The sequence below is a fragment of the Corylus avellana genome, chromosome 9 (assembly GCF_965113065.1).
Source record: "Corylus avellana chromosome 9, dhCorAvel1.hap1.2, whole genome shotgun sequence".
Lineage (NCBI taxonomy): Eukaryota > Viridiplantae > Streptophyta > Magnoliopsida > Fagales > Betulaceae > Corylus > Corylus avellana.
In genome coordinates this window covers 18,871,489-18,897,728 of record NC_142498.1, presented here as the reverse complement: position 1 = coordinate 18,897,728, position 26,240 = coordinate 18,871,489, and the positions used below count along the sequence as shown (strand labels likewise).

Here is a 26,240-nt window from a genome sequence, read left to right as displayed (position 1 = left end):
AAAAAAATTACCCAATTAATACGGGAAGTGAAGTTTTCTTTTTTGTCTTTCTATTTTAATATATATTTTTAAAATTTTTTCTTGTAAAGGACACGTGTCTCAATATTGCAGCACAATAAAATCATGATGTTGGACTAGTTTTATAATTTTTTTTCGCTAGATTTTTATTTATAATAATAACAATAATAATCTTGAAGTTTGTTGCTTTTTGTTATCAGAGAATCATCACGAAGGATTTAGATATAAAATTAAACATAAATATTTAATTTAAAATTAAGATGAAACTCTCAAACTTATTTACGTGGACAAATTGCAGCTTAAGATGACGGTAGCTACTGCGAACGGTGATAGAGGCCGCGTACAAAACCAGGACCCAGACAAACTCGCCCATTTGCGTTTCCATCATCAACCATTTCCAAACACAATCCAAGAAACCAAAAACAGCAACAACCATTTTGGAGAGATGCAAAACACCCAAACCAAACGCTGCGTTCAAGAATGTGGCGGTCGTTGGTATGCAAAAGCCGAACAAGAATGACATGCCTTTCACTCACTCCACACTCGCTTCCTCCCATTTTTAACCCCTCCAACGTTCACAAACCTTCTTGCTCTCTCCACAATCCTCTCGCCACACTCTTCCCGGTAAGCCCCCCCCCCCCCCCCCCCCCCCCCTCTCTCTCTCTCTCTCGCTCTCTCATAAGCTTTGAATCACTGTAACTGACAATTGTTGCCAACCCACTTGCTGGTCAGGGTTTTCGCTTTCCAATTCCGGGTCCTGCAATTCGTGCTTTTTGTTCGAAGGGAAGTGGAGGAATGGGAGACAAAGTGGCTCAAAGCCCGGCGGACTCTATATCGTACCTGACGCAGCGAGAAGCCGCCGAGATCGATGAGACCCTCATGGGTCCTCTCGGGTTTAGCGTCGATCAGCTTATGGTCGTTCTTAATCACCGATTGATTTTCCAAATTCTTTTTTCTTTTGTGTATTGTTTTTTCCTGAGAATCGTTTTCGTTCGTGCAATTAGGAATTGGCTGGTTTGAGCGTGGCCACATCCATAGCAGAGGTAGTGTTGTAGGAATTCAAGGCTTGCATTGATGCTTTGCTTTTCTGTGTGAAAATGGTCAAAAATATTTGTGTCTGTTTTGGACAGGCTTACAAAGCAAGTGAGTACAACCGTGTTCTCGCTATTTGCGGTCCTGGGAACAACGGTGGCGATGGTCTTGTGGCTGCTCGTCATCTGCATCACTTTGGTTACAAACCCTTTGTTTGTTATCCCAAGCGCACTCCGAAGCCTCTTTATTCTGGTTTGGTTACTCAGGTTTAGATAGTGCCCCTTCTTTTTATTTTTGAATTTTGGGTTGGTCGGAATTTATCTTATTTGATTTAGTACTTTTGTAGCTGGAATCGCTTTCAGTTCCTTTCTTGTCAGTGGAAGATCTGCCTTTGGACTTGTCAAAGGATTTTGATATTCTAGTAGATGCAATGTTTGGGTTCTCATTCCATGGTAATCAGTCGTTTTTTTTTTTTGATAAGTACATGGTAATCAGTCGTTTTATTTTAAGTGGTTGTTGATTTTATGTGTTAATGTCTACTATAGGCCAGTATACTCTTCATTGCTAGTATTTTAGCTTTTATGGTTTGTTCTTGTCGTATGGATGTTATTTAGAACTAGAAAATCTTATGAATTTTAGACTTATTCCTAAGTGTTTCAAAAGTATATAGCGCATCTGCAAACAAAGCTCAACATTGTGTTGTCACCATTACATTTCTTCTTTGATAGTTTAAGGCTCCATTATGTCAATGATCTTGGGCTGATGGTAGGGTTGCTGTCTGATTGGAACCTACTCATATAGTGTTGTGCGTTTTCAAACTCAAGTACTTTTTTTAATTGGTTAGGTACCCCAAGGCCGCCTTTTGATGATCTAATACAAAGACTGATTTCTTTACGACATTATGACCAAGCACGTCAAAAATTCCCTGTTATTGTCTCTATAGACATTCCATCTGGGTGGCATGTCGAAGAAGGAGACATTGATGGTGAAGGCATTAAACCTGACATGTTGGTATGTTTCTGATAGAAATCTCAATTAGGCAAACATGCATCAAAATGTTCTTAGTGAATTACACGAACTTACATATTGAATAATAAAGAAATGCAACTTTGGTATTTTTCTAGGTTTCTTTAACTGCTCCAAAGTTGTGTGCAAAGAAGTTTTGTGGCCCACTCCACTTTCTAGGTGGTAGATTTGTCCCACCATCTGTTGCAGAAAAATATAAGCTTCGTCTTCCACCATATCCTGGCACTTCAATGTGCGTCCGAATAGGGAAGCCTTCAAAAATTGATATATCAGCACTCAGAGAAAACTATATTTCTCCAGAATTCCGTGAGGACCAGGTGGATGCTGATCCCATTGATCAGGTATTAGCTCTAGTAAAGCATTAATCTGGGTTCATATATTTATTTTCTTGATGCTTTTGAGCTGAATAATTAATTTTAAGGTTTATACATAAGAACAGACATTTTTGCATGATTTGTCACAATCAATTGTACAATCCATCAGTCACATCAGAAATAAGCTGTTAGCTTTCTTGCAGTTTCGCAAATGGTTTGATGATGCCGTGGCTGCTGGCTTGAGGGAACCAAATGCTATGGCATTGTCAACCGCTGGGAAGGACGGAAAACCGTAAGATTCACTTCCGTCGCTAATTTGGCTTGATTCTTGATATTAATATATGCTTGATAATTCTTACAAGTACCTTGTCACCCTTCTGGACATTGACTTACATGAAAACCTAAATCTTAATACTTTAAAGATTTAAATGTGTCAAATTCGGTATTCGTTGCCATTCTAATTCGACATATCTGCACAGATATCAGGATTCACTCCTTTGCTGTTTTGGCTTGTTCTATTGATATTAATACATGCACAATAATTCTTCTAACTAAGTACCCTGTGAGCCTGTTGAAATTTGACTCACATGGGAATCGAAGTCTTAATGTTGTAAACTTTGTCAAATTCGACAATCATTGCCATTCTAATTCAACATATTTGCACAGATCAAGAAATAATCTATCTTGTTGTAATGCGTGACTTGGTTGAGTCAGCTGCCACCATTCATTATTCTACCATTTCTGTTCTATATTTTCCTTATTTAGGTTCTTTTATACAGAGGATAACAGAAAAAGCACCCTTCCTAAATAGGGGGAAGCCCAGTATGCACTTATGCACCACAGCCAGTTAGTATTTTCACTCAGGGGTTGGTTTTGGGCCTTTAAAATGAAGGAGACTGGTGTTGAACCTTCAAAACTTCCCCCAAATTTAGTGAAAAAATGGCTCGATTTGTCTGCTGCTTGTATATATATAGTCTCCTCTTGTGTAACCTTTTTACTCATTTTATGATGATTTGGTGGAGGGGCTGCATTCAGAACATACATATTGCCTTTCGTCTTGGGTTTCTTCAAAGAAACGGATGGGGATTTGATGAAAATAAGCAAGTTTCATGCCCATTGTCTCATTTTGAACATTTATATGAATGTTGAATTCATCTATATGGAACTTTTTGACCTATTCTTACTCATTCTAAGTCATCTTACTTTCTGCTATAGGTCATCACGAATGGTGTTGCTAAAAGGAGTTGATAGGGATGGTTTTGTCTGGTTTGTACTAATCTCTAACTGTTGTGGTATTACATACAGTTGACAATGTTTTCCTGCAAATGATTGTTTTTTCTTATCTTACTGCTGTTACTATACGCAGGTACACCAATTATGAAAGTCGAAAGGCACGTGAATTATCTGATAATCCCAATGCATCACTGCTTTTCTATTGGGATGGTCTTAATCGACAGGTAACTGCACTTCTGAGTTGTTAGAATAAGAATTACATGATTAAATTTCTCGCTTCCCATAGCTTAGGCTAGGCTTTTGGGACTGGTGGTACACTATCATCAGTTTAAAACAATTTTGAGAATTCTTATCTTGCTTAGAAATTTGATAAACTGGATTATTATGCAAAAATTAGAATTACGTTAACATGATGCTGGAAATCAGTAGAGTAATGAATTGACCTGGAATCATGCATCCTATAATCCTCTTGAGCCACTTGGAAATAGACTGATAGTGTTTGAAGAAAGTCCTCAGGTCTTGAAATATGACCCCTATTTTTGGAATGTACTGTCAAACAAGTATGACATAGTTAACTTATTTAAAATATTTTTTGGGTATTGAAGTAGCAAGATCGAGACACGGTATATTCCTCTCCCAGCGAAAATATGTTCTTGATCTACTCAAGGAAACAAGGATGCTTGGTTGTAAGATTGTTGACAATCCAGTAGATTCAAAACTTAAAGACCATCAATAGTAGGTTTCACTGCACAAAGACAGTCTAACCTTGTTCTTGCCCATCCAACAATAAAGAACAGAAGGAGTAGTCCCTGTGGGACAACCAGCCAGCAAAGGTATAGAGCTAAGGATCAAAAGGGGGGTATGGGGTTCGTTCCGTTAGCGGATGGCTACCATGTCATTGTCTCTGGTTCATTGCAAATGGGAGTCATTGAGGCTGTTTTGAAGGTTCAGAATGGAGGTCCGACGAAGTCTGGAAGTGCTAGCCTCCAGGTTGGAGTTGAAGATGCTAGGCCGAATCTTCTTCCATAATGGTACAAAACAAATAGCTATGATTGGAGTAGATACATGGATCCTGCAAAAGTTTTATTTCTATCGTATAGAAGTAATCTATATATTATATATATTAGGAATATGATTATAGTGGATGAACCTTGTTGAGACTCCAGTAGAGCATAATAAAAATATAGAAGAAAGTGATGAGAGTTCTTTGGTGGATAAAGGTGGATACCATCAATTGGTTGGTAGGTCAATATATTTGTCGCACACTCATCTGGACATTGCCTATGTAATCAGTGTAGTGAGTCAATTTGTACATTCACCTTGGGAATCTCATATGAAAGCAGTTTACAGAATACTTCGAGATTTGAAATCTTCACGAAGGAAAGCGTTGTTGTTTGCCCGACATGATCGCCTGAAAGTAGAAGCTTGTACAAATGCAGATTGGGTTGGGTTAGTCACGGATTGTAGATCCACTTCAGGATATTGCACTATTGCGGGAGGAAATCTAGTTACTTGGCGTAATAAGAAACAATTCTTAGTTGCTAGATTTATTGCATAAGCTGAATTCCGAGCCATGACCCATGGGGTATGGGAATTATTGTGGTTGAAGATTCTACTGAAAGAACTTGGATATGACTACTGGTCCCTGAGGTATTATCAAATCGGTTCCTAAGGTTCAAAAGTTATAAATTTACTCTCTAAGGTTATAACCATTATGAAAGAGATCCTTCCATCCACCTTCTGTTAAATTTTTAACATTGTTGCCACGTCATATCCATTCAAAAGATGACACGTATCCCTTTTAATAAAAAATGTAAAAAAATATAAAAAGAAAAAGAAAAATTATAAATAGTGAATTGTGCAAGGATTTGCACTTTAAAGGGATTTTCTATGGGGTGGTATTGGGGATGAGTTCAAATTTCACTTAGTGAATTGGGAAAGGATTTGCACTCCAATAAAATCAAGTGGGTTGGGAATTAGAAATTTGATTCAATTCAATCAAGCTCTTTTGGGAAAGTGGTTGTGGCGGTATGCTATGGAATTTGTTTCTCATCATCTAAGGTATTTTGTGAGGTCACTGCATTGTAAAATCTGCTCTTTTGCAATTAGTTAATGTTTGAAATTCCATAGTAAATCCTTATGGTGATGTAAATCTGTTTTGGCATTCTGAAAGAACATTGTAGTTCAGTAAAGTCTGCTAGATCTTTAGACGAGGTAACCTAATCTTTACCAAGCTGCCATTTTTCAATCTAAAATTGCCATAAAAAAGGGTAACTTAATTAACTTTTGCACTAAACACACACAATTCATTATCAGTCTTCCTCGATGAAACCAAATTTAACATTAATTTTGATTTCTAGGTGAGGATTGAAGGATCTGTGGAGAAAGTTTCTGATGAGGAATCTGAGCAGTATTTTCATAGCCGTCCTCGAGGAAGTCAGATTGGAGCAATAGTCAGCAAGCAGGTTTGTTTCACTATGTTTTTATGATTATTGAATACTAGCCTTTCTGTACACACAAAGCATGTGCAAAGTCTTATTTTATTTATTCTTTTCTAAAAAGTGTTTCTTGCAGATATTTTGCTGTAATTCTAGACGCTTTTAATATTTCAGTTATATACAATAATATGTGGTAAAAAAAAGTTCTAGCAAACCTTTTATGAGCAGTAGAGACTATCCACAAATTGTAGCATAATTCTTCTTTTGTTGTGATTTTTTCTTATGTTAATCTGTTTCTTCTTTTTTCCTTTTTATGTTAGTTGAATTTTAGGATTATTCCAATGTTACAATGGTTAGTAGGAATCTTAAATTAATTAAGAGTTTATTTGGGATTGCGTTTGAGAAATAGAGCTTTTAAGTAAAAAAGAGCTTTTGGGCAAAAGTTTCAAAAGCTTGTTTTGGTCATTTTTAGGCTTTCTGAACCCTTAAAATCACTTTTAATTTTTTTACCAAACAAGCAATTTTTTCTTCAAACAAATGTTTTGAGTGTTAAAATCACTCTTAGGACCCTCAAACACAATCTCAAACATGCCCTAAAGCTAAAACCAACATGAAAAAAATATATAAAAATAGAAAATAAATCTAATGAGAGGAAATATAAGTGGGTTAAGGAAGTGTTGTTGTAAAAATTTCAAATATCACCTCCTCTTCCTGTAAGAATAGGGTGAAAGGTAAAGTCATGGTCCATATTTGCTGAATGCACGTGTAACTTATTAATAAAAAAGAAAAAATAATAAGTGGGCTAAGGAGGTAATGTTGTGAGAATTTCCGAGTAATTAAATTGGGGTGGAAGGAAGTTGTTTTGAGAAACTTTAGCATCTTTAAGGATCAGAATATTTTCCTATTCTGCCCTTTTTCTTCTGAACTGAGATTTATTTTCTGGGGTTATCAATAACATATTTTTATAGATGTATGATATCATTACCTTGCTATCTTCAGAGTACTGTAGTGCCTGGACGGCATGTTCTGCACCAAGAATATAAAGAACTGGAGGAAAAATTTTCTGATGGGTAAGCTTTATTCTCTTTTCTTTATGTGGTGTGTTTTTTTTTTTTTTTTTTGGGGGGGGGGGGGGGGGGGGGGGGAAGCTGAAGAAGGGTGAGATATGATTGTCCCTTGGCTGTGGACCATAAGTACAATTTTCGTAATAATTTTACATTTCTTCCAAACCTTCCATGTATTAGACCTTTATAAGCTAATAATCACAAATGTCAAAGAATATTAAGTACTTATTCCCACCCACCCACACCCAAAAGATAACTATCTTATATAAATATATATACCACGGAGAAATTTGATATAAAATTTTTCTTGTTTTGCCTCTGCAGAAGTTGGATTCCAAAACCTAAAAACTGGGGAGGATACAGGCTTAAACCAGAGCTGTTTGAGTTTTGGCAAGGACAGCGGTCTCGCTTGCATGACAGGTGGTTTTCATCCCATTTATGAAACGCGTTTTTTGTTCCATTTTTCTTGCTACTATTTCTGTGGTTGGCCTGTGATGAATGAATGAAGCTGGTTTGGGCCAAATTCAGTTAAATTTAGGGGTTCATATATCCTGGGCTTGAACCTTTTGTAGAGGTTCAAATAGAATTTCGTTGGGCCTATGGTGTAAATTCAAAAATCCCAGTTGGGTTTGTCTTGAATCTCCAGAACCCGTGAATAAATTCGCTGATTCTCCCATTCCTTGCTTTCCATTGTTGTGTTGATCTTACATTCCAGATTGAGTGATCTGAAATGCGATTCGTGAGGGCAGTAGTGTTTGGCTGAAATCCAGGTTTCTGCAGAACATTTGGGCTGAATCTTCATGGATTCCAATCATTATATCTGTTTCATGCCCTATTTACTGCTTGCTTGTCTATCTTTGACATGGGGAACTCATGTTTGTGGTCGTTCAAGCACAAATTGCATTAGAAATTTGTGTTCACATATTTTGAAAGATGTCACATAATTTGTGCTCATCATTATCACAATTATATCTTCTTGACAGGTTGCAGTACTCTCCACGGGAGATCAATGGAGGACGAGTGTGGGAAATTGAGCGGTTGGCTCCATGAGTATAACTTAAATCTTCGTTGTGAAGCAACTCTAGGTTATTTGTTGCAAGTTTGCAATGTTATTATGGCATTGTGAGGGCACATTTATATCCAAGAGTTATAAATTTTTATGCGTAATCTGAAATCTGATACAATTTTATTTGAGATAAAGCTGAGCTATTTAATTGTCATGATTTAGTATTATTGCATCTAACGGTATAAATGATGCCATATTATTTGAACTTTTTGAATGGTATGCTAATATATTTATCAAGTGACATCATCTGCACTAAGATACGACAAACCTTAAATCCTGACCATAAAATAGAAGTGAAATGAACATAATCATATTCACGGGCATAACAGAAATGGATTCTCCTTATTAAGGGAAAATTATATTTAGTCCCCTCATTCCACCAAGCAATTTGCAATGTTTCCTCCCAATCTGCCAATTTCGTTAATAATGTAATAAATTTGTAACGTCTCTTAGCAATTTATCAATGGAGTTGCAATGTCTCCCTCCATCAATAATTTTCATAAAGTTAGATGACGAGCACATAACGCGACCCACATGTTATGTAAAAATGACCATCAATTTTTCATAAATTTTTAAAATTACAACTATAGCCTTAACTTAAAAAATAGTGTTGAATTTGTGTAGACTCGCACTTGGCCGTGGGTCAAGCCGCCGTGGGTTTTAAAATAGTCGCGCAAAATGCTCATATATCCTCTATCCGGTCAGATTTAAGGATAGATTAGAATGGTAAGGGCATTGCAAATTGTACGATGGATAGAGACGGGTAAGTGTAACTTCCAATAGTAGTTGGTGTAGCCTTCTTTTCAAGCTTGGATGTTTCCTTTATGGATGGTTCTAGATATTAAGATGGGCTATGTTGAAAGGGGATGTCAATCATGACCAAAACGGGCTCCACCATTGAAAAAATCTGGAAAATCTTTTCAAGGTTCTTTGACCAGCTCAAGCTCAAGCTCAAGCTCAAACCTGAAACACTACTTTTTTTTCCTTTTTTTTTTCTTCTTCTTCTTTTTTTTATTATTTCTTTTTCTGAAAGGCAAGTTGATGGTAGGTGACCACCCACTTTCTTTTTGTAATGGTGGTCTTCCTTCTCAATGAGTGGAAAAATAAAAAGATTTTTCAGATGCGTTGAGAGAAAATTCAAACACTCTGTTGGTACACCTTCCCCTAATCCCCTTCCCCCTCCCCCCCAAAGAAGTAGATATGGCGGAATTTTTTTAGTTCTAAAGGAGAAATGATTAGCAGATTCCCCCCCTCTCTCTTTCAAATCATGCATCTAAAAAGGCCCTTTGCATATGACCCATTAATCCCTTTGGAGCCCCTGATTTTTTAATATCCCACAAGTGGGCAAAGCTGTTCGATCCCCGTCATCACTTGTATGCAAAAAGACCATTGACCCTGGAAAAACACATAACTCATTCAACCCCCCCTCCCCTTTGATGCTTGGAGTTGGAGCTATCCACTAATGGAAGTTGACCCGATTTACTCTCTCTTTGTGCTGCAAGTGGCCACGTCCCAAAACGAATGTTGTAATCCCTAAATGCATTGAGAGAAAACCACTTTCACCAAGAATCCTTTTTTTTTTTTTAATAGTTTTTAATATTTCCTGTCCAACTCGATAGGAAGTTGGATGTGGGGTTTGTTCTGGTCAAAAGGGAAAAATACTTTTTTGCTTAAAATTTAGTGAGAAAGAATGGTTATAATAATAATTTGGTGGGCAATGGTGAGATGAGATTGTAGTAATTGGCGGTTGGGACAATGGTTGAGGCATGGAGATAAGAGATAAAAGAGCTTTCCTTTCAGTGCCTTTTTGAATGGGGAGGAACATTTAAAGTGGGTTCAATCTGAGTCTTCTAGACCCAAATAATGGTGTCCCTCATAAACAATGAAGAAAAATTAGATTACGGGTGAGGACCCCCCCACATCTAGCCATACAATTTGGACACGTAGGCATCTAACGGGGGGTCTCCAAACACCACTGTTGTCTTCCATAACCTCTCCGGTGAGCTTAAGATAAGAGCTATGTGTCAAAGAGAAATGCTATATATATCAAATCTATCTTGTTATATTGATGTGATAAAGTCTAATAGTTACTAGATATTTTTTTTAAGGGTAAAATACAAAAGTGGTCAATGTGCTTTTGGTGCCGATCGAATCAACTTTTAAGTTTTCAAAAGTTATAAAATTAGCTCTAAGACAGTTTAAAGTCAATCATTTTGTTTACTTTCGTTAGTGGGTTGCTTGTCTCATATGAAAAAAAAGAAGCTAATTGGTCCAATTGTGTTGGGTCACGTGTATCATCTCCATATAATTATTACTTGACAATCATCAAATACTGTCAAATCAGTTCTTCATACGGTTCTCTAGCTTCACGTCAGTCCTGCCACATCACCAGAAACAAAATCCCACTTAACCCATCATCAAATTGAATATTTTTTTCCATACCTAATCCACCATCGTTACCCCTTCACCTATAACCAAGAATCGCCAAGAAAAAAAATAGTTTGTTAACGAAAGTAGACGTAAGAATTGATTATACGCTGTTAGAAACCATAATGACTAATTTTATCACTTTTGAAAACTCAAAGACTGATTTGATATGCACCTAAACATATGAAACAATTTTATACTTAACCCATTTGTTTTATAAACAATAGCTAATCTATAATATCAACATAATGAGATATTTATAAAATATTGGTGCGGTGTACAACATCACTCTAAATCAGTAGACTCCGCACCCTCCAAATGGTTTACAAATGTCTGAATTAAATTAAAAGGCTAAAGTCCAATGTACTACATACATTGATTAAAAGGACAGGGAAAAGAAATTGTATGCCATAAGTCAAAGTTCATTTCAATGGACAGAAACAAATATGAAAATAAATAAGGAAGAAAGGTAATTAAATATAAGAAGAAAATAGAATTAAGTATAAAATATTGAGGGGGTAAAAAAGAACCCAAGGACTTAACATGATTCGGTCTATTAAACCTACACCTATGACCTACCTATAAAGTCCAATAGACTACATCTTTTTTATTATTGACTTGATCACTATCGTGTATTTACATACAATAAATATATTGTATTCCAAAAGTAACAATAAAATACACACAATTCAATTGTAGTATGGTAGTTTAATCCACACGTTTAGTACTTTAGCATCTCCTTTAAACTCAAGAAGTCAAGGTCTATTTGTGTATGCGCTTTAAGGGTTCGAAAGTGCGTTTAATACTCAAAAAGTTCATATGAATAAAAAAATACACTTTTAATACTCTTGACGATTTTTAAGCTTTTAATTTTTAAGCTTAATTTTCGAACACTTAATTTTTAAGCTTTTACAAAAAATTATTTTTTATTTAAAAATTTTATTTTTCAAACACAATTTCAAATATGCTCTCAGTCATGTAAAAAAGCATACGGTTAGTATGAATAATGCGTGTAATTAGGAACCGGCTTAGACAAAAGAGTCATAATTCAACATTAATTATATACTAAGTAAGATTGTGCGATATAAATGACTTTAAATGAAAATTTAGCACGCAACCTAGACTGTGATAGGAGCATATGGGATTCATGAGCGTGACATGCACGTGGTTTTATTTATTTTTCTACTTCTAGTCTTCTAATTAGTTGACTAAGGTCGGACGGGTCAAAAGTGTGGACCGAAACGAACGGGCGTCGGGCTGGATACCGAACTTGACAGAAACCAACTAAAATAAGTTGAAAGAAAAGCAAGAGACTCTTTCATTAGAGAAGGAAGGCAAGACTATGGATACTGGGTACGAATCGGGTCGAATTTGATTCGAACCTTAGCTTGTTGGGTTGTGGTCAGACATAATGAGGTAGGAAATTGGACGGGTCTACTTTTATTTGGACCCCGATGACTATGAGTGGATGTGAGGCATGCTAACACGTCAGCCTATTGGGTGCATGGATGCAAGGTGCACTTCTAACATGTCTGATGTCAGTCTTTTTGGCACATGAAGCGCATGCCTAAGCAAGGGGTATGCCTTTCCACAGCCTCTTCTCCATTCTTTTTGAAGCCTTTTTATAAGGCAAATTCTTTCTTTTGTGTGGCCTAGACAAGGAGATTCTCTGTTTTCTTTTTCTTTTTTCTTTTTTTATTATGGGATCTGAAATTATTTTCAAACTTATTCTGAAAGAGGAAAATAGAGGGTCCATTCATGGCATCAAAATCTTTAGACGTAGGCCTCCTATTTCTCATTTGCTCTTTGTGGATGAGTTGTTGCTTTTTCAAGAGCAAACAACTCTAAAGCCTTATCCATCTTATCTTGCTTAGATAAATCATCTAATTGGTTTGGCCAAAAGGTTAATTTTACCGAATCAGCTTTGTCATCCTGGATTGCTTTTCCTGTTCCTATGCACTTTCTCAAGTTCTAATCTTAATCTAATCTTAATCGTCCAATCTTTTCTCATGTGGACCATTCTTTCACAAAAGAGCAGAACAGAAAGAGGCAGTGGTTGGTAGAGATGAGAGACAGAAATTGGACCATTCATTCAAAAAGAATGATCAAGATTAAGTGAATTACAGCCCGTAGATACCCTAAGTATGACATATGATATCGATCCGTACAATGCATATTAGAACTGGCAGGATAAAAATCCCTTACAATTTTAAAAATATTATAGATTCTCAAATTATTTAAATTTAGGTCGTCTTGTGCATCGAACAACGTGAAAAATGCTACATATTATAAATTAGTATATTTTCATCAGATTCTTGCGCTTTATATAGTCGAAAAGCTTTAAACCAAAAACTATCTTTTTGATTTACTGAAGAAAAAGCATGTCATCAAAAGTAAAGATATTTTTTGGAAAAAAAAAACAAAAACATCTTTTTTGTTGTCTCGATAATATGCTACATTTTTAATTAGTATTTTTTAACCCATCAATGCAAAAAATTGCATGAATTCACATAATTTTAGAACTTATAATTTCTTTAAAATTGTAAGAAATCTTTATCATGCCCGTTCCTAACAACACATTTCTGACACGTATAGCCCTATAGGATACCGTAAAAGATGGAAGCTACAAGCACGGTTGATGTTGATGAGACGAGAGAAATTGAGTTTGACCCATTTTTGAGACACACCAATCACTAATTGCCTCTCTCGTATGGAGATCTTTGTTACAACTTGGGAAGAAATTTCAGTAAAGAGTGTAGTTGTTATGTACTCGTTCGATACTTAGCGCACGAAGTAAAATATACATGAACCAAACATACATAAACGACACAGCTCTTAAATTGGGTGATTAGTCGTTTGAATGAAACCTTAATGATGCTACTTTTAGGTTCATTCATTGAAAAAGGAAAAAGAAAAACTACTAATGCATGATAGGTCTAGTACACTACTCTTCCCATTTCCTCAAATTATTATCCCATTAAAAAGTTTCAAAAAAATTTCAAACCTTTTTTTTTTTTTTTTTTTTTTCTGGTCTGGAGAGCCTCTCTCACTGCAATTTCGTAACAATAAAATTAACCCTTTAGTGCTTTAATTATGTGTCAAACTATCTTCCTCCAATAATAGCCTCTCTTTCTTTTACATTTGACACTGTTTTTAAATATGCATACCATCTTTAGTGTCTCACATTGCTTAAAGTACTATATATATATATATATATAATATATATAGTGTGTGTTGTAGTCAGTCCATTCAAATGAAGTCAAGTATTAGGTTAACGTCAAAGCCAAGATTTTTGTTTTTACGTGATGCTTATGCCCACAATTTCCAAAGATTTATCTATTCACTTTTGAGGTTAATTAGAAGCTCTTTAGCATGTCAGGTTTGGCAACACTGTCACTATCAGGCCTACCTAGCTCTAATATTAATAATTAAACAAATCACCTCCGTGTGATCCGATCGGATGGAGATGTGGAGAGAAAATATAAATAAATGGGGGTGGATGGTTCCAACTCCAAGGGAAATTTCATGGTAAATTCAATGAAGCTGAATGTTTCCCATTGGTGAGTGTGTGTGTGTGTGTGTACACAAAATATGCAACAGTAAAAAACAGACATGAAAATGAAAATGGAGATGGAGATGGAGATGAAGAGTGAAATGTATATTTAAAAGAAAGAAAAGCATACTTTAGTGGTTGACCTCGTGCTTAGTTCAGCCATGAATGTGGTTAACAGACAAAACCCCTTTTGGCTTCTTCACCGACTTTTTATTATCTCCCACCACCACTGCACCCACTGGACTAGCACCACCAACCTGCAAATTAGTTGGTTTTTCTTGTCTGTTCTCTTGTACGTAATAGATAAACAATAAGGATACTATAGTATTATTAATAATTTTTATATATTTATTTATTTTAATGTGTGTAAGGGGCAAGGGGCATTAATGTATTCCAGCTCCCATGCCGTACACGTGGCCCACACACTGAATGATCAGGTGGTGGGACAGAGGTTGAGATGGGTCTCAACCAATCAAACCCCCAAAGCAGCCCAACTTTTGTCATTGCACCATATTGTTATTATTATTATATATATGTGCTTAGTAAACAGTATAATGCATGTGCTAACCAAATGGGAATGGGGTTGATGTGCTTATTCATTCAGGACCACATAATTTGGTGAATATTTATCTGCCAAATGATGGGATTGATAAAATATCAGACGGCGGCGATGGAGAGGGGATGTAAATCACTAAATCGTCGCCGTCCTTGTGTAAGTAAGGTCATTATCATTTGTTTTTGTTTTTGTTTTTTTGTTTTTTTTTGTTTGGTTGGTTTCACTTTTTCTCATGGGGACAAGGATGGTTGCTGAAAAAGAAAAATAAAAGGTGAACTGGGAAGATATAATTAAAAAGCAAAGGCTATGATTCAAAGGCAATGGTCGTCCAGGGGACTGACTATTCACTATTCACTATTTATTCACTATTCCCACCGTAAGCAATATGGATAAGCTAAGAGAACAAGTACTGAAACCCAAATGTGTGTTGTTTTTATCGTTTCTGCTGAACCCACCCACATCCTACCTTATCCTTTTAACTGGCCCTCAACCTCATCAATCATCATAATACACATAACACAAACATGGAGAGAAAAGGAAAATTCCTGATTTTCCATTCGGGCTGGTGGGGAAGAAGGAAAACATTTGGGCGTAGGTCCACTTATTGAGAGAGCTGGCCGGCTGCAAATGGATCGACAAGAAAGAAAGCCGAAGCTTTGCTTCCCATCACTTATTCAATTGCACAGTCAGATCCCACTTTGATGATAGGCTTGCTTTTACCGTCCTGCCAGAGAGAATACCAACAAAGAAGGCAGATGGATATCTATCCTCATTATGAGCGAGCGAGAGAGAGAGAGAAAGAGATAGTCCATTGGTGGACCTTGGCTGCTTTATAACGCAAACGCAGGGGTTGTGACAAATCATCATAGGCCCCACACCCCACCAATAGCACCACATACTCGAATGAAAGTCAGAAGCAACTCAACAAATGCAAATTCAGCAGCTAGCTAAACAGAGCAACAAAGTAAAACACCCCTCCCTGGTTTTCCATTTTCATTTTAAAAGGAAGGCTCCTCCTCCAACGACCAAAGAGAAATGGAATTATGATGGTGTATGTACATTGGAATCTCCAACTTTAAATCTCGACTATAAAATGAATAATATTTTCATTTGCAATTGAGAGAATTTTTGTCCTGTACTTATACAGCACTTTTGGCACATCATTAATGGACTTCACTGTCAATTTGATCATTCAACATCCAGAAAAAAAAAAACAGAGGCAAAGACAGATCCCACCAAGTATATATGGCATATGGTCCATGCATATTTGGCATTTATTACCCATCTCACATTTGCTAACAATAACAATAATAAATTCAACAGTCAGGTGCTACAACACAACTGAAAAGAAAAAACAAACACTTCGAAAGAGAAAGAGAAAGAGAAAGAGAGATGCAATAACCTGGGCATTTAGTTCTCAGCAGCTACAGCTTAAACTAACTACCATTTGAATCAAAATAAACAGATTTTAAGTTTTTCCAATAGTGAACACTAGCTCCTGCTTCTCTACTGGTGGTGGCATGGAAGAGAAAATCGAAATTTCACCTTTCTGAACCTCCAATTCTTCAAGATCCATCTCCATCTCTTAACCAAAGGATAAATGATATGATCCAGGTTACACTCATATTAGTCTCTCTCAGTGCAGCTTCACAACCGCTCCCCCTTCTCCTCTTCTGGCAGCCTTGGTTTATGATAAAATGAATAGGAAAGCAAAAGAAACTTAAAATTTAGAAGCGCTACCAATAGAACAATACTGGACGGTCCAATACCTTGCCTCTGCTTTGGATGCTTTTGCAACTGCTCAAGCCAGGAACAGGAGTTGTTCGTTCATCTTTGTTTGACAGACACGGATTGCATGGACATCCTTGCGGGTTGTATAAAAGCCACCCGCTGTCTTCAATTTTTTCCCCCCAAAAATGCTCTCAACTTGCTCAGTAGCCACCAAACAGCCAAATCAGCTTCTTTTACTGCAAGATGGTCACAAATCCCGGGGCATCTTCTCTTGGACCTTCAAGAGATCGATACATGTATAATATGTCAACAGTGTCATCCCCATTCAGCTTGTCAGTTTCATTACTGATCACTTCAACCACCAGCCGGGGCAATGCTCGGGCAATCTCTTGACAACCTGGGGGAGATAAGCTACACGAGGACATCCACAGGAATCTCATGTTGTAATAGTGATGTAAACCAGAAAGCAAAGCTGCATCCCCAAATGGGCTATCCCTGATCTCAAGCTTTTGCAGTCTAGGACAGCCCTCAAGCACGTATTTAAGCCCCATGTCACTATCTCCAGCAAATGCAACTGACAGAGTCCGAACCAACTTCCCATATTTTCCAATGTAATTGAAAGCACGATCAGTCAGTAAACCAGAAACTGCGAGCCGAGTGAGCTTCTTACAGTTCATAACAATGGCTCCAAAACCTTCATCCATGGGCTCATCAGTCAAATGGTCAGGGCGGTGTCGACCCATTATACAGAGGCGGAACACCTCAAGATCCGGGCAGTTGTTCGACATGGTTTTCACAGCCGCATTTGTCATGTGCTGGCAGAAATACAAAATCGATTGCAGTTTCCTACAACCCTCGGAGATTGCTTCGAGGCCCACTTCAGAAACAGGGCCCTCAATATCCTCCTGAGCATCGATAGGGAAAACCCGAAGCTCGCGCAGGTCCTTGCAAGTTGCAGCCACAGCTTGTAGTCCTTCATCGCATATTGAATCAAGGACCTGCATTACGAAAAGCACAAGTACGCTTCACAAGTCAAAAACTAGATCACAAATTTGCACATAAATACAACACCCACACAGAAACTTACCCAGAAAGTCTGGAGCTTGTGGCAGTGAAGAATCACTGATTTGAGCTGTTCTGCGTTAATATTCGCATAGCTGAAATTCAGGGAGGTGAGATTAGCACACACAGGGTGGATGGCCGGTAAGTAATCCGCCAAGATTTCCCTGAAGCCCGAGAGACAAACTAACGATTTGCAAGCAGCAAAGGCAGCGGTATAGTCGGGCTCTAGATCACCCAGAGCTACGCCCTCTGGTGCACTAAACGCGCCGGTTCCAATGTGTGTGAGCTGCGGAGCTCGAACCATCAGGCGGTACAGCTGCCCAATTGAAACAAAGCGGTTCAATCTAAGCTTCTTCAAGGAGGGGGACCTAATCACCAGCCTCTCCAATGCCTCGAAATTTATTGGGCGTTCTACGCAATCGAAAATCAGCGACTCCAGACAGCTCGTTCCGCTCTCCGGAAAACAAGCTATCCAATCCACATCCTCATCCGAAAGCTCAGATTCGATCAGATCAAGCACTCTCAGAAGTCTGCCAGCAAAAGTTAAATAGCAAAAAATCACATTCAACATCCACATATAACACTAGAACCCATCTTTCCCATCCCAAATTCACCAACATTTCCTCACTCTCATCACTTACTAATTAGTGTTCTTATTACCATAATTAGCAAAGCATCACAAAAAGCACATCAAACCAACCAAATCCGCCAAACAGATCTGCACGCTCGTCTCCTCTTACCAAAAAAACACAAAAAAACAGAAGCCCAAACAGAAGAGGAATAAAACCCTCAGTAGCTTACATACACGCGTGTGTACGCACATAAACTGAGATGGATCTAAATAGGTCAGGGCTTAGGGGGTACCTGCACTTGCTGGCGACGACGGCGAGGCCGCCGGTGCCGAAGCCGTCACAACAAACAAGGACGAGCTCTTTGAAGGACGGGAAGGAATCGGCTAGGAGGGTCAGATCGTCGTTGGAGACGGACATGCGCTTCAGGTACACCTTCTCAAGCCAGGGGTAGGCGGTGGCCATGGCGAGCACCCAGGGCGCGAAGAAAGCCCCCCAGTTCGGCGGCATCAGGTTGAAGTCGGCGAACCTGGGCCGGCCCTTGATGGCCACAGCCTGTACCCGCGCGAACCGGGCCGTGGCCCGCCGGGGCGACACCGAGTAGCAGTTCCCGATGAAGAGCTCGGATCGGGTCAGCGCCTCCACGCGGCACCACGACTTGCACACCAATGACGCAGCGTTTCGGTCCCGCCGTGTGCTCAGGAACTGGAGCACGTTTTCCAGCACGTTCTCCAGCACCTGGTCCGGGTACGGTGCCTGAAAGTCCATGGAACTCGGCCCTGGCCCTGGCCCCGCCACCGAGCCGGTCACTCCACTGCAGTTCCGGGTCTTGCTGGACGACTCAGCTATGTCCGCTCCTCGAAGATCCAACGGCGGGGAGCGATCGTCATCTTCGGACATTTCCGTCCGGTCCTTTCTCATGCTAAGGGTGAGTCACTCTCTCTCTTTCTCCCCTCTGATCTAGGTTTTCATAAGAAAAAGGCTTATTTTAATTAAACTAGATCGTGAGCTTTTGATAGCGTGGAGGGGCTGAGAGTCTCAGAGAGAGAGAGAGAGAGAGAGAGAGTTTGGGTTTGGGGACCCTGGTACCGAAAGCGTCGCAACAGTGAGCCTATTCTTGATTCAATTTTTATATCATAAAATATATGAATATAAAGAAGTGAGGGGGGGTTGTGGATGAAGCCCTTATATTCTTCACTTATTCATAAATATCTCCACAAACTCATACATAAATATATTTAACACCACTACACTTTTTTTTTTTTTCTTTCTAATTCACAATACACTGAAATAGTAGCCTAGCATTTCTTCTTCCATGGCATCATTTTTCCCAGATCAATGAGCCCATTTCTTCCAGGCTGGGGATCGGAGTGTTTCTCAGGTGTAGAGGAAGCCCTTGTTTGTAAATACCTCTTTCTTAGTCGTCTATAAATGTCTTAAAAACAGCTGGGCTTAAGCCTAATTAATAATTATCATTCCTAGGATTTCATTGATGCCATCATTTTCCAAATGAGTAGGCTCTGGCTCAAGCTCACCTTTTTTTTTTCTTTCTTTTTTTTTTCTTTTTTTTCTTTTTTTTTTTGTAGGGAGCGTTTGTGAGTTGTTATGGTATCTATTATTATTACATAAGATTTAATCAATTAAAAGATTTAAATTCTGTTTCTTTTTACGTAAAATGTTCTATGACAATAAATATTTTTAATGAAATTATATTTTAAAAAGAAAAAAAAAATAATTGTTGACATTCGGCTCGCATGGAAAATGAGCAAGTGCAGAAAACGATCGACAGCTTTCAGCAATCTTTGGTGAAGGTTCGTCAGTGTGCAAGGAAGGTTCGGCAATGGTCATAGGGGAGGACTGGAGATGGTCCAATAGATGTACACTAAAGGTGAGCAGTAACTAGTTTGGTGATTTGAGAATGAGAAACTCACATTCGGAAAAAAGATTTACGAAATTTAAAAATGAAAACCATTTTCTGAAACTAAATAAATTTTTTAGGTCAAACTGAAAATGTTTTTTGGTTTGATTATTATTTTCAGTCATATCAAACACGGAAAAATACATAAAACATTTTTTCAAAAAATATTTTACGCTGAAACAATGAGCCTTATATTTGAGAAGTTCGTGAATTTAGCAAATATATAACAACTACACGTGGAGATACCATTCTCATTCGAACGAGATTCCTCAAACTTTAGTCTCAACCGTTCATTTTATTCTGTGCACACCCCTGATTGTCACGACAAGATTTCTTTGCGTTCAAATGAAACCCAATTTTAAATTTCTATAATCGTCCAATTAAATGTACAACCTCATACCAAGTTAGATGAAAAACCTCAATTAACAACTTGAAATGGTAAAATACATAAATTTTTAGGTTAGGTCAAGATACTTGAATATTTTCACATACTGATTGAAAATTTAAAGTTATCAAGCCTTTTTCTTTCTTTCTTTCTAGATATACTGCCTTGCATTCTTTGGTCCATTGACAACAAATGAACAAAAAATGTAAAATAATATTTATTTATTTATTTTTTATTCTTTTTTAAGTTTGATGACCTCATGAAATATTTTAGAGTAAAGTCCAATTAATCCTCTCAAGCTACCATCTCAATGACATTTTATCCACCAAACTATCAATTGCGACAATTTACCCCATAAACTATCAAAACAATGACAATGTACTCAAAATTTTAACAAAATAACGAAGTTACCCTTACTAAAATAAAAACAAAAATACTAAAATTTATTTATTTTTTCCAAATTTTAAGGGTATGTTTGCCCTATTAAAAATTGTATATGAGTAATTTCGTCATTTTGCTAGCATTTGGGAGTACATTGCATTGTTTTGATAGTTTGAGAGATAAATTGTCGTAATTGATAGTTTGCGAGGTAGATTGTCATTGGAATGGTAGTTTAAGAGGGTTAAGTGAACTTTACCCAATATTTTAATTTGATATATTTATTCCTATATATATATATATATATATATATATATATATTAAAAATGAGCTGGTTTGGGGGAATATTTCAAAATTGGTGGAAGTTCGAGGTCTTCAGTAAAATTTTCTCTAATCTTTACTAGGAAATAAGTTCAAATAACCACTATGAATGAGTTCAAATTCTATCATAAAAAAAAATTAAAAATTAAAAATTAAAAAAAAAAAAAAAAAAAAAGGATATGAATTGAAATGATATTTATTTATTTTATTACTAGAATATAGAAATGCAGCTAATCTAGACTTCAACTGTGATGGGATTTCACATTTAAATATGTCAGTCCAAACATCATATGCTAGATGCTGTGATTTATATAGAGAACTTTGTTTTTTTGCAATCGCGATTTGACATTTGACAATGGAATTTGAACGAGGGTTTGTTAAAAAAATCTCTTCAGAGTCCATGGGTGAAATTGTTAATAACTAAAACCAAGAAGTGGACTTTTTCACAAATACCACTAAAAACAGAACAAATAAAACATTATTATTCATACCTCCCTTATTGGTTTCATAGAGCTTTATCTCTACGCATTTTCTAGCGCAACTATAATCCACGGTCCAATCAGATAGTAGTAAACTGTTGTTGACATAAAGCAAAAGCACTGTTGTTGACATTGGACAAAGGCTGACACAGCCTATATTTAGAAGGCCGTGCTAAGCGTCTCATTCACTCGCTGTAAATTTGCTCCGAACCAGCTTTTACTGTATATTTTACCGGATTGAAATTTTCAAGACAAATTTAAGAGAAAACTTTTAATTAAGACTCGTGAATCGTTACGCATTTTAAAAAAAAAAATTAAATTTAAAAGATTCTTAATTTTATTTTTAAATTTTTAATTTGATGCAATGCATTTTATTTATCAAATTTTAAACGTTAAAAGTAATAAAATAATTTTTATTTTTTTATTTTTTATTATAATAAAATTTTAATAATTTGGCCTTTTTAGTAACTTTTGTCAGGGATTAATGGCTGAATATTATGAATAAGTTAATTAAATTAAATTAAAAGCTCAGGGAGCTAAATTCAGAGTTTTTAAAATTTGTGGAGTTTTATCAAAACATATAGTAGTTCAGGGGTTAAAAGTGAAGTTTTTTCAAAATTTAAAAATGACAATTCGTGTTTGCATGTAGGATTTAAGTCATGTGGTTCTTTAATCTTGTATTGGGTCCGTGTTGAGTTCACGGCCTATGTCAAAAATTGTCTATCATTATGTATCGTCTTCGAGTTCGGCTCGTGTCAAAACATGAGTTTAAAAACTATATAAGTCAACCATAATCCGACAAATTTAATTAAACGGGTCAGACTCTTCAATCTTAACACATTTAATTTTGTGTTGGGCTTGTGAGTCGTGTTAAAAATTGACAGTCCTATACCAATTATTTCAACTCAGTCTTTAAAAAAGAGATGCATCTCTTAACATGTGAGAAACACATATTTTAAATTTTCTTCAAACTTAGTATCTAAAAATTAAATATGTTCATTTAATGGGAGAAATGCATGTCTTTTAATGAGTATGTTATTATATATTTGTCATACAATTGAAATCATTAAACAATAAAAGTAAATCCTTAATTTTTTTTTACAAGTGCTATTTCAAATGTTGGGTTTCACTGTTATATCATTAAGTTGTATAAAAATTTATTAAACAACATTACTTTTTTTTAAGGGCCATGATACTAAGAACGCCGGCGTGCATGACTGTTCATGCACGCCAGGCTTTTTTTTTTTTAATAATAAAATATTATATTTTATTATTTTAAAATATCAAATCACTCTGGTGTGCATCACGCTGGGCGTGATGTTTAACATCACCCCTTTTTAAATATCATGTACTTTTCACGTGATTTCTTTAGCAAAACAACATATGACTCTCATATGTTTTAAGGATACGGTGACTTTTTTTAGAGATTGAATTGAAGAAATTATTTCAAACTATTGTTGTTAAGAAGTAAAAAGGACATAACGATAAAGATAATGAATATAGAAAAGAAAAAAACAGAAAAGAGAGTGACTGGATTGAACGGACCAATAATGGGACCTTTGTTGCATCTAATCTTTACACTTCCCTTTATTTTTCTTTTAACCAAAATTACCTATTTAACCCTCAAATTATATTTATATAATATATGTATATTGAAAATGTCTGTGGTCATTTTTGAGAGATGAATCTAAACGAGAGAATGGCCTTTTCGGGAATAAAATCTACTTCTAACCCTTCTTTTAGTAAAGATTAATGTACTCTGTTTACACACATACGCACAAAAGAAGAAAATTATTGGGTAAACTCATAGCAATAATTAAGATTCAACTTTTCAACACAAAAATAAATAAATAAATAAATAAAACAAGAAAAGATTCAACTTGTACTATGCTTGTCTTTTGTCATATGTAAATATGACGTCATACAAATAGTCTATGTATTACCCATATATGGTCCATGGATCCAATCCTCACTAACTTGTGGTGTTAATGAGTGAAATCCTTGTTAAATCTGACGACCTCAAATGTTGTTCTTAAATTTTTATTTTTAATTGTTGTTATCCGTCATAAAAGTTAACGGAATTTGTTAACTTGACACATCTTTATCAATGGTATAATGACATGTGTCTGATTTTTTTGGTTACGACAAAAAATACATGATGGACTGACAAGTCAACTTAAGGCTGAGAGTCGGTCAGTAATGTTGATTTCGATAGAAAATTTGTGTTTTTGCATTTTGCACCGACAATGTCGGTAAAGTTAAAAATTTCACCGACTTATTCCGTCAACTTTTTGTTCCGTCACCGAATGGTGGTCGGTAATGGCGGTTTCGATAATGGCGGTCGGTAAATGAAAAATGAAAAATGAAAAATTGGTCGGCAAAGTCAGTTCAGTTAGAAAAACCTCTTCCGCCTACCGTACTGAAAAATTCAGAATAAAAAAAATCATGCCGCCTCTCCTCCATCATTTAGGCGGTTACAGTCGGCTATGGTTGAAACTCGGTCGGTTGGCCGCAATTGAGTGAATTTGCTCAGCCCTAAGTCAGCCTATTAACACACGTCATAAAGTGAAAGTAAATCAAGAAAAAACCAAACAGTAAAGTTCATCGTCGATTTCGAATCTCAAACGCCACCCATAGTAAAACCAAACCATCATCCTCTTTGTAGCGGTTCTTCTTCCGTGCTGTTTGCTCATAATTTCATCCATAGTAGAAATAAAAAAGTGAAATTCATGGTAATTATTAGCTAAATTATTATGAAGAATATATGGTTGAAGATGATTAAAAAGAGTACATTTTATTTTTTTTATTCACAATAAAAAATATATATTTATTTTCCTAAAAAAAAAAAAGTCATTTGGTGTAACAAATCGTACCGTTTTAATATGACATTTTCTTCCGCTTTTTGAAAACCCATTAGGGGGGAGCAGTGAAAATGGTGGTTTCATGGATTGACCACACAATGACAATGCAACTTTATAGCTCAGATTTTTCAACCAGGTATTAGGAAAGCGTTGAAGATTGAGGAAAACAGATAGAATCAGATAACTTTGGGTCGATCGTGACTCATAATAATGTCTGTCCGTGTGTGCGTGTCTTAAAGAAAAAAGAAAGAGAAAACTCAAAGAATCAAATATGTTTTGTTTGGATGCTGATTTTAGGATCTACAATTTTCAGACCGGGCCCAGATTTCCATCCACCGCGTTTGGAGACCGATGTTTCCATTTTTTTTTTTTTTTTTTTAATCAAATAAGGGAAAGTGGGTTACAGCGAATCAAACGACAACATTAAAAGAGTGGGCACCTCTACGTTGTAACAACTAAAAAAAAAAACGCTAGCTATATCTAAACTATCACTTCAAAATGACAAGTCAATTTAGAGCTTTCATAAAATTTATTATAAAGCTCAATTTTCTTAGGCAATGTGAGACTTAACACTCATAATTATTTTTATAAATCATTCACTTTATGTAAACTTCTTCTCATCTTTCCAATATGGGATCAAGGTGTTACACATGCCCCGGAGATGTTTCCATCTTTAATCTAGATGTTTGCTCTCTCTATATATATATATATATTCAACCAATTCTTTGTACGGCAAACGATATTTGTGGGGGAAGCTAAACATATTTTGCAACTCAACCAACGAGAATCTTCAAACCACAATTATATGTAGGGCATGCATTATGGTCGTTGAAATGTTGTTATTCACGTACGTAGGTTGCTTTTGAATTTAAGGATTTCAAATATATATATATATATATATATATATACACACACACACACGAAGAACAATCATGAGAGTATGGAACGCTTGACACCCGTTTCTTGCCAACCGGTTTTCAATAGTGAGTTTTGCTCGAAGGTTTGTATTATTTGGTATCAAAACCAACATCAAGTGATGTATGGGATCAGATAGAACTCGTCGAGAATAGAATCAATCAAAGAGGTTGCACATACGGTTTTGTGGTCTAGTCATAGAGAGGGCGACCTATATAGGTAGTGATAGATGAGTAGAGTCGCTAAAAGAGAAAAAGTGGGCAGTTGTGAATATCGGTTGTAAAGCGTTGTGGTATGCAAGGGCGGAACCACCATAGGGTGGTCCAAAAATAAAATAAAATAAAATAAAATATACCTTTAACAATTAACTTTTGCCTCCCCCAAACTAAACGTTCTAATCCACCCTTGATGGTATGTTATAATTCTAGTATCCTATGCACGTGGATTAAGTCTAAGCTCTTTAAAACTATTTCTTTGTTAGCCGATTTTTTTTATATATATTAATATATATTAATGCATGTCAACGCATTAAGGGCGGAACCAAAATAGGGTGGTCCAAAAAAAAATATATATATGTATATACCTTTAAAAATTAACTTTTGCCTCCCCCAAACTAAACGTTCTAATTCCACCCTTGATGGTATGTTATAATTCTAGTATCCTATGCACGTGGATTAAGTCTAAGCTCTTTAAGACTATTTCTTTGTTAGCCGATTTTTTTTATATATTAATATATATTAATGCGTGTCAACGCATTAATTAAGGACGGAACCACCATAGGGTGGTCCAAAAAATAAAATAAAATATACATTTAAAAATTAACTTTTGTCTCCCCCAAACTAAACGTTCTAATTCCACCCTTGATGGTATGTTATAATTCTAGTATCCTATGCA

General features: G+C 36.3%; 2 protein-coding genes across 2 annotated transcripts; one reads left to right on the top strand and one right to left on the bottom strand.

Moving 5' to 3' along the window:
• The first annotated feature begins 348 nt into the window (after positions 1-348).
• Positions 349-8,343, top strand: LOC132190352 (pyridoxin (pyrodoxamine) 5'-phosphate oxidase). The gene is made up of 14 exons (XM_059605322.2): positions 349-642; positions 751-933; positions 1,023-1,061; positions 1,149-1,316; positions 1,397-1,502; positions 1,895-2,061; positions 2,175-2,417; positions 2,594-2,682; positions 3,606-3,656; positions 3,757-3,847; positions 5,984-6,088; positions 7,061-7,131; positions 7,450-7,545; positions 8,109-8,343. Exons 1-14 carry the CDS (start codon positions 499-501, stop codon positions 8,173-8,175), a joined length of 1,620 nt encoding a protein of 539 aa, XP_059461305.2. The 5' UTR covers positions 349-498; the 3' UTR covers positions 8,176-8,343.
• A 7,626-nt stretch (positions 8,344-15,969) lies between these two features.
• On the bottom strand, positions 15,970-19,185 carry AFB5 (auxin F-box protein 5). Its single transcript, XM_059604630.2, has 3 exons — positions 18,385-19,185; positions 17,546-18,050; positions 15,970-17,456 (listed from the first exon to the last, which is right to left on the bottom strand). Exons 1-3 carry the CDS (start codon positions 19,008-19,010, stop codon positions 16,692-16,694), a joined length of 1,896 nt encoding a protein of 631 aa, XP_059460613.1. The 5' UTR covers positions 19,011-19,185; the 3' UTR covers positions 15,970-16,691.
• Positions 19,186-26,240: the final 7,055 nt, after the last annotated feature.

Coding starts and splice junctions, on each gene's coding strand:
- LOC132190352 (XM_059605322.2), top strand. CDS start 499: ATGTGGCGGTCGTTGGTATGCAAAAGCCGAACAAGAATGACATGCCTT. Junction 1,503..1,894: donor GTTTGGGTTCTCATTCCATG/GTAATCAGTCGT, acceptor TTAATTGGTTAG/GTACCCCAAGGCCGCCTTTT. Junction 2,062..2,174: donor GCATTAAACCTGACATGTTG/GTATGTTTCTGA, acceptor GTATTTTTCTAG/GTTTCTTTAACTGCTCCAAA.
- AFB5 (XM_059604630.2), bottom strand. CDS start 19,010: ATGAGAAAGGACCGGACGGAAATGTCCGAAGATGACGATCGCTCCCCG. Junction 18,051..18,384: donor GTCGTCGCCAGCAAGTGCAG/GTACCCCCTAAG, acceptor TTTTGCTGGCAG/ACTTCTGAGAGTGCTTGATC. Junction 17,457..17,545: donor ACAAGCTCCAGACTTTCTGG/GTAAGTTTCTGT, acceptor TTCGTAATGCAG/GTCCTTGATTCAATATGCGA.